We start from the raw sequence: 13,393 nt of genomic DNA, 5'->3' as shown, positions 1-13,393 counted from the left end.
GCTTAAAGAGGGGACCATATAACTTACAGATGTGAGCATCTTGGCAAGAGGAAAAAAGAGGGGACCCACAGCTGGGCCTCGTGGGACTCCAGAGTGAGTGTATGGAAATAGATCCCCATCAACCACATTTATAAGACAGCACTGCCATCCCGTAGAATGTAAGGATAACACTCAACGTCATTTATAATCATATTACCTATAACTTCCCTCAACCCCAAGGGACAGATGAAGGAAGCGCTTACATCATAAATATGTAGAGGAAGCCTACGTGACGACCCTGACCTTTATCATCAACCTCACTGCGGATCTACTTAGACAAGAGACTAATTCTTTAACAGTGCACACTAAGAATGACGATTAATGTACAGCTCACAGGAAGGTGATTGGCTCAAAACTTCTTTTTGTTTGTTTTGCCAAAGCCTTAAAAATCCCATGGTGTGTGCTTCAGGTGTGTACATAAGAGGTTCACATGGGCTGCTGCAGTAAATAACCCTGTGTGACCATAGTGACAGAGGCCTGAAAATATTACGTCATTACTCATTCAGCACACAGTCAAGCCCCGGTATGGTCTATTAAATGTAGAGGTCAATGTGACTATCACATGACAAAGACAAAGTCTCTGTTTGTGTTTGAGTGTTTGAGTGTGTGTATATCTGTGTGAAAGGTTTCTAAACAGAAAGGATTATTGGTTACAGAGCTTTCCATGACAGGAACTGAGATGAAGAATTTTGCTTCATATTATTCCGAAAGGAGATGATACAACCTCTGATTTTGGAGGGGAAAATGTGTGTTTGGGTGAGGAAAGCTCTAAGAATAGCAACATGCTTATTAGCCTGTTGGAACTGTTTCTCACTTTTACAGCCTGTTCAGATACAGTCACAAATCAGAATGTTTAAAGCAATGGTGGTAGAACTTTGCTTTATATTACTTCCTAATCATGAGCCATTAGTTTAGCACATAAACGCACCGGAAAAATGTTGTTTCTGCAAAGATTTCCAAAATAATTTTTGGTGGCATATGTATGTTTATCACATCTCAGCTCAGCCTTTCAAATTCATGAACACAAAAAGGCATATACTGGTGGAATACAATTTTCCTTTAATTTCTACTTGCATCATCATCCACTGAGCGTACACGTAGAGAGAAATCATGGTGTCCAACATTCCCACTCACAGAAAACAGGAATAAATGACAGTGATGACAACCTTTGGGTTTTACACCATGGCCAGAAAAAATAAGATTTTACAGCTCTTCTTTGAACGTGCTGCCACAGCGATGCAGGGTTGAAAACAGAGGTGACGCATGCAATAAACTACAGTCACAGCGCTGCCAGCTAAGAAAACACATCTCTTTCCCGAGCCGATTGGGCTGGGAAAGGGAGAAATGTTGCTCTGTGTTTGTGACCAAAGAGTGTTGACATGTGCAACTGAAAGGGAGCTCCAGTCTGATGAAAAATGGATATCTGGATATCTGGATGACTGACTGCAGGCAATCAGGACCAAACAAGATCAGATCAGCAACCTACGCCACCAGACATAAGAAGTATACAATGAATCTTTGTTACTCTGCTATTTGTTTCAGAAGATCAGTCATTCTTTTTCAGAGTTGGTAACAGAAAATAATTAGGTATTGTATGGGTGGAGGGTTCCAAACCCATTGGCCAACCCCCACCCCCTAACTTTCAATACAGACAGGATACCAACACAACAGTCCTGTAAACATCTACCGTCAAAACATAACGCAGAAATCAGTCATGAGGATTTTGTGTCATTTTCCCAGAAGTGACTGGAATGTGTGCCACAAGGAAGCTTTGGGAACACAGTCCTGGAAGCTAAGTTATGTTTCGGTCCTGCTGTGACCCAGTGGACCAGGCAGGGTCAATGTACCTGAGGGTTGACAAAGAAGAAATGGGTCAGCATGAAGAGGGCAATGGGAAAAAAGGGGGGAACTGTGTCAAAGAGACACCCCTGTTCCTGTCTACCCACCTCCTCATCTTCCTCCGCACCCTCCTAATCCCCCTTTCAAAGTTTCTGAGTAATGAGCTGTTGTGGTAGGGCGGTGGGCACGCCCTCCTGCAGCGATGGGATCAGGGAAAGTTTGGCCTGAGTGACAGCAGGGCGCACATGCCAAGGGAAGCCCAGTGGGGGAGGTCCGGGTGTCTCAATAAAGCTTATTAGCAAGGAGGTGAGGACCTCTGCAGTCAGTAACAACTTCAACATGAATCTGAGAGACAGCTCATTTCAAAACTCAGCTTGGCCTAAAATGGTTTGAGAGAAAAGACTGAGATGTAAAAATCTTTAGCTGCATTAAGACCTCATTATGTAAGTACTGCACTGACATGTTTCCACATATACACCAAACACATTTACAGTATACGCATGTAAAACTTTATCTGCACATAGGATCTAATTTGGTTGGTTGCTCAAAATTCCCTCACTTGTGTCCTGGATCTAAAAATGCTTGCTATCAGAGTTCAGTTCAGTAGATCTTTATTGTTCCCTCGGGGCAGTTTGTTTGCAGTAAGGTTTAAAAACCAGCTGCCGAGACAGAGGGATACAGAGCAGCCTTCAGTAGCAGAATATACATGTTGCCATTTGTAGGATGCATTTACTATAAGACACAAAGAGTCTAAGCTGTTTGCTTAATCAATTAATTTTGTTATGTTAGAGCCTGGTTTGATAAATCACTGAAGTTGTGTCTGGAGCCAGAAAATCAGAAACATGTCTTCTGAACTTTCACCTCATGAAAAATGTCAAGCGCCAAGACAAAAATTCTGTGACAACTTGGCCATGTCTTTTTTTTTATAATTGTACAAAAAAAGATAAGATTTACGGTATCCTAGGATTTAATTATGTGTCCATTCTCATGCCTGTTTCTACAGTCATTTGTTGGAGTTACACAGGCAGTGGCTTGCAAGAGTGAGTTCAAGCTGCGCATCATTAGTGTTACCCTTGGTTACAAAGACTATAGACCCAGACTGGTCTGTATCCACTGAGAGTACAGAATTGGTTGTGTATTCATTTAGCCCTGTTCAACAAAAGACTTTTTCACGCTTTACTAATTTATTGTCCGTCTCCATTCAATGGTGTTGGGCATTCCACTGGCAACTGTTCAATAATATTTGCTCAAATTCTCTGACCTGAAAGTCTAATTCAAATTCCTTGGAGCTTCTTGATAAATGGCGCTGTCCCAAATGCGATCAGAATAAATCCCTCTTTTAAACATGAAGGTTGTATTTGCTCCACACAGGGCCCTGCTGAGCTTATTTAAATGAAAGGACAGCTTGTGCAAAATGAGAACGAAGGTAAAGAGAGAAGGAGGCAGGAGGCTGAGAATGGAGAGAGTTTATCGTTAGATGGGTTCCTCAGCTCTACAGAAATCTTTTACTGCTAATTTGGTACAGTCACTCTGTAGACCACCCGGCCCAGGGGCTGTTCTTCTAAGACGATTGAGAGGTCTGGTCTATCAATCAAAGGGCTCAAAGCCCTTCACCAGCTTCCCCCAGAACCAGTCTGGGAGGCAACCTCGGCGTTAGGCTTCTCCCCTTAACTAACTGGAAAACATGAGAACGCGTGGGAGACTGTGGATGGAGGAGGGACCGATGCCATCAGCAGGACGGCAACAGGAGACAGTCTTCCTTTCTACTCCATTGGGGGCCACTCTATAGGAAAACAACCAATACCAAAGCCAAGTCCTCCTCAGGATGCTTTCCAGCAATTTATTTTCTGACATGCCGCCACGGGACAAACTGGTGCCGCTGAGAGAAAACCAGAAGCTCTTTAATCACCACAGAGGGTTTGGGGTCTTTTGAGTCTCTAACATGGCAAAGCCATCTCTTCTTGTCCTTTGGGCCAATGCTTGATTGGAGCAAACAGCTTAAAGGGAAGTCATTTGCTTTCAAAACAGAATGTCTCCTTGGCACGAGCCACATTAGCCATTCTGGTACGGTCCATATCACATGCCCTGTAAATAACGTCCTCTCCCTGCCAGTGAAGCAAAGGCTAATCAGTTAGGACACATGGGACTAGTATCAACATCCTCCTGCTGATACAGAAATAGACACAAAACCACTGTACAAGCTAGGAGATATTTGCTCAACCAGTCATAGATTTGTATGTGCACCATATTTCTATTACCATCCTAGGGCACATGTGAAGCAACAAAAAGATTTTGATTAGGGGATTATTTCATTTTTCTGCGACATTAAATCTTTACTCAAAACATACTTTTCATTATTCCTATTCACGAAAGTATGTATTTTACATCTCTGTTTGTAGTTTGACAATTATGCCTAACGCCCTCCTCCAAGATGCTGAAGGCAATGGAACCTGCATCAAACACACATTTAAAACAGGCCCAAATTCCTCTATAATCTCAAATTTACTGTGTAATATTAACCATCTGGGCTAGCTCCAAAAGAAGGCATGCAACGATACATTCCCAATAAAAACGTGCTTAACTTCGCTTGTATCCAATTAAGAAATGCAACACAAATTTTAAATCCATCTGCCTCCAACTGGGATTTATGTCTCATAGTGGTTAGGTCTATTCAGCACTGATTAGCCACACTGCTGCCCCGCTAATAGATTCCATCATTCTAGTTGTCAAGGGATAACACTAAGTCAACATCAATGAATCAAATGAGTCAAAGATATGTGACATCTCTATCTAATTACAATGAGAGGCAGCCGTGGAGCTGTTCCAATGCATCTGTTCTCTCACTGCCTATTTCTGATTAAAAGTCCTTGCATCCCTGATTTTGTTGGTCATTAACAAGTATTCACGTTTGATCAGCGCAAATAAAAAGTAATAAGCCCAAGCTTTTGTCCCTCGATGGATGTCAGATTTAATGTCTGGGGAATATATGGGAGATTTGGGGGAGATGAGTTCATGTGGGAAGCTCTGTGGGCCCCCTCCTTCTTTGCCTCATCTGATTGTATTGATCTAAACCTCATAAGGAATAGTGTCCTCACTGCAGAGAGACACAGAAAGTAGCGAGGGGCAAATCCCAAAGATAGAGGTGGAACAGAAGGAGTAGCAATGCCAGCTTTAGGGCACTGATATCATGATGACCTTGATGACCCAGGGAGGTAGAGTCAGAGGAAGCCAAGGCTCATGTGGGTGTGGTGGTTACTTTAGGCCCTGGGGACGTCTGATCTGGCTCCATGGGAAACCTCCCAACCAGACGGGAAGAGTGACAAAGAGGGACGCTGCCCAGCAATGACAGATGGGGAGACAAACGGCTTGTGGTATTCTATTAGCTGTGAAACTCACAGGGAGGGAGTGAGAGAGGGGCTGCCAGCACAATTATAGAGTCATGCCAAGGCTACAGTATGGGTCAGACTCCGGCCACTGTAAAATGGCCTTCAGTTAGCTAGAGCAACCTCAGATTATTAAGTATATCCGTCATCCCCAGAGTTGCAGAAATAACACCATCAGATTCTTTATCAGAAATTACGATAAATTAACATTAAATTAGTTTGAAATTCAGATAAAAGTGCAGAGCTGTTTTTTTCACAACACCTCATCATCAGAACCAGAGGGAAAGAGTTGACTACAGCCTCCTCTGGTTGATCTGGATCTCATTATGACCCAGGAATCCTCAGCATGTGACTTTTAAAGGCTCTGGCTCCTGAAGGCTTCGCCTCCCACTGAGATGGGACATACTGGCATTCGTGCCTCCATAACGTCAGGCCTCCTTTACATACACACACAGACACACACATTACAGACACATAATCTCATCCCTTGCCACAGCAGTATCATTAAGTCCTTGGTGTAGTAATAAATAATAGCAAATTATAAAACCTTGTCAGTTGTGCTAAAATGCGAATACATTCACAGACTTCACGAAGAGACAAAACCAGACTTCAACAGCATCTGTGCTGTTTATCAGTCTATAATGTACCCTTCCCTATATCGAGCGAGTCTGGTGCAAATATAGTGACAGAGATGCTGAGGCAAAATAGGCCTAGATTGGGCTAATAGAATTATCTGAAGTTTATCTTTGAAGTAAAGAGTTACTAAAATAGAACTGTTGATATCAGAGTCTGGTCATGTTAACATACCGTAATCTAAACATCTAATAAAGAAAATTAAGTAGCAATGCTTCCTCAGTGCATTTTTAACCTGCTATAAACTGACCAATGGTAGCGTTACACCTTACATACACACTGGGCTTTCATGACATCATTATCGCATACTTAACGAGAGACACAAGAGACTCCTATAAAGCTATATGACTTTTCCCCACACTGCAAGCCGACAACCGACCCATTCACTATGAAATAAAAAAAGACAGCATCGTTTTTCAGGGGTTGTTGTCTCGAGGTTATATATCACTCCTGACGTACACGTAAGAAAGCATACATCTCGGCTAGTAAGGGAGGAATGCAGCTGAAACATCTAGCCAAGTGTCTAAACTGAGAACAATAACACTCGGGAGGAATTTAAAGCATTTCTCTTATTAAAGCTCCTTCCAGGACTTCTGGGACATACTACATGACTTCATTTTGACTTTATTTTTCCTGTCTTGCATTATCTCTATCCTTTCTTTCGTGCCTGCGTGTGACCCGGGACCTGGGCTTACAGTATGCTGCCCCCAAAAACAACCACAAAAAAATGAGCGAATGGGGTATACACTCCGTTTCTCCCCCAAACTTCAAAGGAGGGAGCAGAGGAAAACATCTGGGAGCCAAAAGAGATCGTGCTGGGGACTTAGGAATCTGGCATGCCGAGGGAGATAGAGAGTGGGAGAGAAAAGAATGGATCTGCCTCTATGATAGATGGAGGAGACAGAGACGGATGATGTCTGGTTCTGATTAAGGTCCAGTCAGACATTAAACAGGGTGCGAGGACTTTAACAGCCAACTGACATCTGCGGGCACGTCTGTAATATGATTGCATGTGAGAGAGCCCGGAAATGTCCTCATGTGCCACCTGAGCTGCGTCCCGCAGGGCCCCTAATAGCAAGTCCTGCACCAGCATATCACACCCTCCACATAACACTCAGAGCTGTCAGGCGGAGTGAAAGTCTCCATCTACAGTGAAGGGTGCCACCACCCACCCTGCCTGCAGGCGTCCAACCACCCTGCTGCTGTTTCTCAAACCTACCGCAGCTCTGGTCGGGAAGCAGCTGAACTGCGGCTGTTCATTTCCTCTTTCAAGGCCGCGTTGACTCGATCTGCCCGCAGGGTGGGTGGCACTCCAACGAGGCTCTCATCCTCATGCTAAATGTGTTTTCATTTGCTTCCCGGTTTTGGTTTTATGGAAGTGAAATAAGCTTGAATTTTACCACTAGACGTATGGCAGAGTCACACAGCCACCTCAGAGGAGTTTAGGATACTAATGAAGGCTGCAATGAGCTAAACTTTTGCTAAGGAATATCCCAGGAGTAGGATAAGATACAGCACTGTGAAAGAAGAGTCCAGCTGCGTCTTGTTGTTTTGAACCAATGTGAATAACAGCGCAAGAAAACCAAGAGATCAACATACCAAAGGCACAACAGAAAATAATACCAACAGAATTAGACGAGATTAGAAATAGATTAGATTTAAGTATGTAATGAAACAGAGCGGAACAAAAAACTGCTCTGATCTGTTGGCATTAGTCAGGAGGACTTACCTGGTTTGGTTGGACACTTTTGGCACTTGTTTAGACCCCAGGAGGCGCCAACGCTTCCACAGCAATCATCCTGTTTGGTTAGGCCTGGCAGAGGCTTGCCACACTACAACAACACACATCTGCGTTACATCTAAGAAACAAGTTCTGAGCAGTGTTACATATTTGTGCATGCATGCTTGTTTGTGTTTAAATGTGTGTGTGTGTGTGTGTGTGTGTGTGTGTGTGTGTGTGTGTGTGTGTGTGTGTGTGTGTGTGTGTGTGTGTGTGTGTGTGTGTGCCCGTTGGCAAGGGCATAATATGTAAGTGTGTTTGTGTCAGAGTGTGCGTGTATACCTATCTGCAAGGACAGGGTGAACCAGACACATCTGAGACTAGTTACTTGGAGGAGGACATAAGCACTGATTCTCATGAACAACTACGAACCTCCTGGCATGCCTTATTAAGGCACTTGGCTAATTGTGAAGAGAGATTCCTATCAGACCTTACTTATTGGACAGAAAGGACATTTTTCTGGAGAGCACTAAACTGGCATATTGGCTGGGGAAGAGGAAAACATACGACTAAAACTTCTGTAAAATCCTTCTCTGGGGCAGTTCTATTGGGGCTCTGAAAAATCGCTGTGACCAGAGGGTTTAATTTCAAGCACTATGAAACCAGAGTTTTTAAAAAATGGGAGATGCAGATCAGCAACAACAAACTTGTTAAAGGAATAGATAGAACCAGATTATTGCGTTGTTGCAAGTGCAAACCTAAAGATAAATGCAACGCCTTATCACAGCCAAGCAAACATATGCAGAATTACGCCTCAGATTAGCCAAACTCATGCACTGCCACTTAAGTACTTCCCTTTCCTAACTCCTTTTACCCTTTGATGCATGTCTGTTTTGACATACGTACATCAACCTAAAGTAAATCTAGCTGCGTGCAATACTATATGCTTGGTACCATACACACCATGAAAGTCTTCCCATTTGAGCTAGGAAGAGGACCACATGGGGGGCAAGATTTCTAAGCCTTACCTTTGTTCTCTGAATGCATCTGAACTCATAGTATACCTATGTTGGAGAAATGGTGGAACATGAGATGACCAGTGTGGTCAGAGCTCATAAATCCTGGGCATGACATACATAAGAGCCACAGGCCCACTTCCTGTTTGGGTCAGCAGCAATCAGAGAAGGTGCTGGGATGGGAATGTTATGGTACCTGGTAAAACTGACTGATGTCAACACCTATGATGGGCTAGGATACGCCAGGTGGCTTATATTAGCTAGTGATGACAGTGTACATAGTCTGTTTTAATGAATTAACAAAATACCTGTCCGTCAACTGTTTCCTGAAAGCATCTGCCGACATGGCCATTCTGGCGGTTGTGCGGTATGGCGTGGCCATTCCCATTCCCACTGGTGTGTGGGTGCCTGCTGATATGCTCCTTGGTGATTTCATGTCCATTCCCAGGCTGGGAGCGCTGCTGGACAGAGTGAGCCCCATCTGTGGTGGCCGGCCTCTGCCCTGGCTGGACCCGAGCTACTTGGTGGATCTGGACTTCTGCATCTGGAGGGTGTTGAATGTGCACGTTCACCAACGATGGGTGGAGAGACACTGAAAAAAGGACAGACCCGCAGTTTAAACAATATAGTGGATAGTTTCTAGTTTCAAATTTGGGATAATGTAAGTGGAAGCATCCTCAGCCAAGGGATAAAAGCTGTATATACAGTGCATACTACAGTTTGCGAGCTATCACCTAACACCCTGCAGAAACTTGTTCAACACGCACTCAGCTTGCTTCATCACTAAGTTATGAGCTCTTCATGGGTAATTCCCAGAAATGAAGACACTATTAAGATACAACAAAACAACAACAGAGTTTTGGATTCTCTGGTTTGAATCAAATCATTCTAAAGACCAAAAACAGATTGCTGAGGAGCTGAGAAGATGTTGCAATGTGGGGAATGAGCTCTTTTGTCCAAAGGGGAAGCATCTATCTTCGGGGAGTGCCAGGGTTTTTTCCCAGAATCCTGACCTACTCTCATGAATCATAGTCACACAGACAGACGGCGGGGAGAGTCCAAGGAGAAGAAGTAGACCTTATCAAGAGTCCTGGACATGAAACTGAGTGTATGTATAAAGCATACGGACAAAAGGGATCATTTCTTTGTTGTGACATGACAATAAATACATTGATCAACATTCGTGTTATTTAATTATGATTATTTATGAATTCATTAAAAATGGAGGATGGCATATTTCTAATTGGATTTAAATGATCTTAGGTAAAGCTTCTGCTTCTAGTTACTGTTCGTCAGAGGGAGATGCTGAGCGAGACACAAAGAGGAAATTACAAAAGGATATCAGAAACAATGGAAAGTGAGTAAATCTCTTATATTCAGTCTTATAATTTCATGGCCTTGCTCTGTTTCTAATAACCACTTGTGTCTGATAAAAGCAGCATTGTGCAAACAATCCGAGGACTTCCCCACTTATTCTGCTCAAACTAGAGTCTGACCTCCACTGCTGGTTAGCACAGAGTAAACAATTGTGAAAACCAAGGAGTAGTCTCACATTTAAAAAAAAGATTAACTCTGATAAGTAAATCTTTTGTGATGAATTCAACTGGCCAACAGCAACCGCCTTGACCGTGCTGACTGAGCCAGAGAATCCACAATGGAACAAGCGAGCTGTGATGCACCATTACTGTTTTATCCCTCCTCTGTTAGAATATAAAGTACTCAACGAAAGAGGAATGGTTTGCAGATACTTCGGAAAGGGAGTCAAGCTGGAGTCGACATGAAACAAGCTTGTTAGCTAACTGACAGTCTTAAAACTTCCTTTTCCCTCTTCAGTATGTACAACCACAGAACAAAATGCCAGACGGGTGTAAACAGCACCATACGGAGAAAAACAATATTGAGACTGACAAGCATTAGCACGTTAAAGGCTAGCTTGCCAGCTATTGCAGATCACCAACTATCTCATCAAGTAGGGTGGGATGACAATGGCGGCCCTCCCATTGACCACATTGCTAGGGTATTACCTTGCTGATTGGACAGTGGTAGAGTGTACATGGTGTGGGAGGGAGATTTCGGTCCCTGGTGGCTGGCATCCTTGTGGCTGTGAGGTGTGGGTCTGGCAGGAGGTGGGGCTGGCAGGTGGCAAAACTTTCCTGTTGAGTTTGCCGGACACCAGCACAGGTCCCTGCCGATGCATCGGCCTCCATTAAGACAGGGTATTTGACAGAAGACTGCAAAGAGGAGGATGAGAGAAACATGGGTGCATCAGAGATAAAGAAAAAGATGAAGAGACTATTAGAAGTGAAAGGTTTGTTAGCGTACATAACAATTCGCATTTAATTGGACAGATTTATGCAACTTCATGCACAAGGATCCGGTAATAAGAAACAGAAGGGATCGTCCTAATGGAAAGGGCCTGTGCTGTGGACAGGTTTTGTTTGCAAACAGTTCCCAATAGTCATGGTGTTCTCTACTTTGGCCCCACCAAACGCCAGTTTCAACTTGCCTCACAAAATTAATTATCATCTATTCCTGTGCGTGGTTATGAATGATGATTCATCCTGAAATAATTCTGAGAAAATAACAAGAGTGTGGATATCTGTATGGAACACTTCCAGCAGGAAAACAATGAGAATTTCCCAACCTATCAAATCTTGGACAACATTTTTGCAACTGGCTCCTAACCATATGCATAAATTGAATCACAAAAAATGCTCAGTCTATAGTTTGATTTATAGTTAGCAATTTACCATGTGGAGAGAAAGAGAGTAAAGGCCGGCACTGGCCAGATGGTGTTTGACAGTACTGCTTTCACAGCCCTTTCACTGGCCTTATCTTTTGGCATACGGGATGGGTGCCAGCCCAGCACCCTACATACCTGAGCCTGCTCCCATCTACAGATTCACTCTGAAATGACCTCCCCTAACTCAAAACATCAAAGACTATCAAATGAAAAAAATCGATCCAACCGTGACGGATAAGAAAAGAACCATTCTGATGCACAAAGTATGTAAAAGTGAAGCACTGCACCTTTCCGGCTCAGCAGCACCAAACACCACAAATATGAGGACTGCTTTACAAGACAGCTGGAGATACAGATGGGCCACATAATATGAAATGAAAGACGGATGATAGTGATGGAAACATGCTGCGAGCCGCATCCTCTCTGTCTCATCGAGACAGACAGTAACACACTAACAGGGTGCAAACAGGGTACAGGGAGACGCTGGACAGTCGCTGTGGCATGTAGGGAATGAGCTCCCTGTCACATAACATTAACAACAGTGAGACTGGGAGACACAGAATGAAAGGGATGAAAAGAGGAGAAAGAAAATAGAATAGATTGAAAACAGAAAATAGGCAGCAACGGAGACAGAGAGAGGTCCCGCGTTGTCCACACACACAGGAAGGACTCCTGTGATTAGACATGCTGGCTAAATTATCAGCTGAAGGCTATTGAATAATCTCAATGTGGGATGCAGGTCTGTACTGGTCTGTGTCAGGCCAGTCCCACCGTGGCATGAGGCAGGAACTATTCTTAGACAACAACCTACTGTCGGCCACGCTTCCCGTCTGCCTATCTGTCTGTCCATTTAACAACCTCTAACAAGCAACACACACACACACACACACACACACACACACACACACACACACACACACACACACACACACACACACACACACACACACACACACACACACACACACACACACACACTTCTCACTCAATAAACAGTTCTACTCAATCTAATATAAGGCTTTAAAGTAAGTGTTGTACACAGGGTGCGTATCAAGGGAGCCTGTTATAATTATCCAGACAGAGTTTACTGCACCGTGTAGGGAACATAACAACAGCATGAGATAACTGTTTGCTGTCCACTTGACATTCTTCGACAAACACGCACACCCAAGCAATAACAGGATGCACGCCTAAATGGAAAGCAATCTCTTTTTAACACACTCTTTAACACATGCTTTTGCATAATGAAGGGAGATTTCTAGAGAATGAAAATGGGGCATAAAAACAAAACCCCTCAGCTCAGGAAGACGTGGAGGTGCCAGGAATGTAATGTTGGGGAAGGCCTCTGCCAGGACGCTGAAGTGTTTGGAATATCTACACCATGTTCCAAAGCCCCATTAATGGGCACATAAATCTGCAACATCAACCTGTTTATATATTCATAAGTCAGCTAGGTCCTCTCCAAAGGGCCCAATGCATTTCAATGAAGGTTGGTTGCATGTTTGTGTATGTGTTTTGAGTTTGTATTTATGTGAGTTGTGACTGGAGAGGACTTGTATGTGTATGTGTGTGGTATGTACAGCCTCTAATCCAAAAGCAGTAATTAGTGTGAGCCGTAGCTGGACCCTTAAAACTTGGGAAAACTAAGAAACATGCCGAGGTAGGACCCTACCCTTTGAATTGACCGCCCCTTCCCTTCCCATGGACACTCCTGTGTGAATTTAGAGCAAAGCCCACAGGATAAATGGAAGGTTTAATGTAATCCCTATAAAATCCTGTTCATGCTGCTACTCTTTCTCTCTTTCTGCCTCTTTCATTCGTTCGTGCTCTCCCAGGGAGCACGTAAAATGGTTAACGGCGGGGCCAACCGCGAGGTGTAAACCGCAAAGAGATGGGGCTAAGTGTTGGGAGCGTGGGACCACCAACTCCACGTGTGTGTGTGTGTGAGTGAGTGAGGGGGAGATTAGCCCCCTATTACAGAGCCCGCTTTTAATCTGGTCTACCCCCATCTCTCCTGTTT

General features: G+C 43.7%; 1 protein-coding gene across 1 annotated transcript in view; it reads right to left on the bottom strand.

Moving 5' to 3' along the window:
• The window catches only part of LOC310954663 (latent-transforming growth factor beta-binding protein 2-like), an 83,422-nt gene that overhangs the window by 35,651 nt on the left and 34,378 nt on the right, over positions 1 to 13,393 (bottom strand). The window contains exons 6-8 of the mRNA XM_083924266.1: positions 10,655 to 10,861; positions 8,939 to 9,222; positions 7,624 to 7,726 (exon numbers count right to left, since the gene is read on the bottom strand). Of these exons, the coding sequence (XP_083780392.1) occupies positions 7,624 to 7,726; positions 8,939 to 9,222; positions 10,655 to 10,861 (594 nt within the window). The remainder of the gene's footprint in view (positions 1 to 7,623; positions 7,727 to 8,938; positions 9,223 to 10,654; positions 10,862 to 13,393) is intronic.

This window comes from Echiichthys vipera, assembly GCF_963691815.1.
Source record: "Echiichthys vipera genome assembly, chromosome: 12".
NCBI classification, from domain to species: Eukaryota; Metazoa; Chordata; class Actinopteri; order Perciformes; family Trachinidae; genus Echiichthys; species Echiichthys vipera.
The sequence above is the reverse complement of the archived record's forward strand: the minus strand, read 5'-3'. Positions and strand labels throughout refer to the sequence as shown.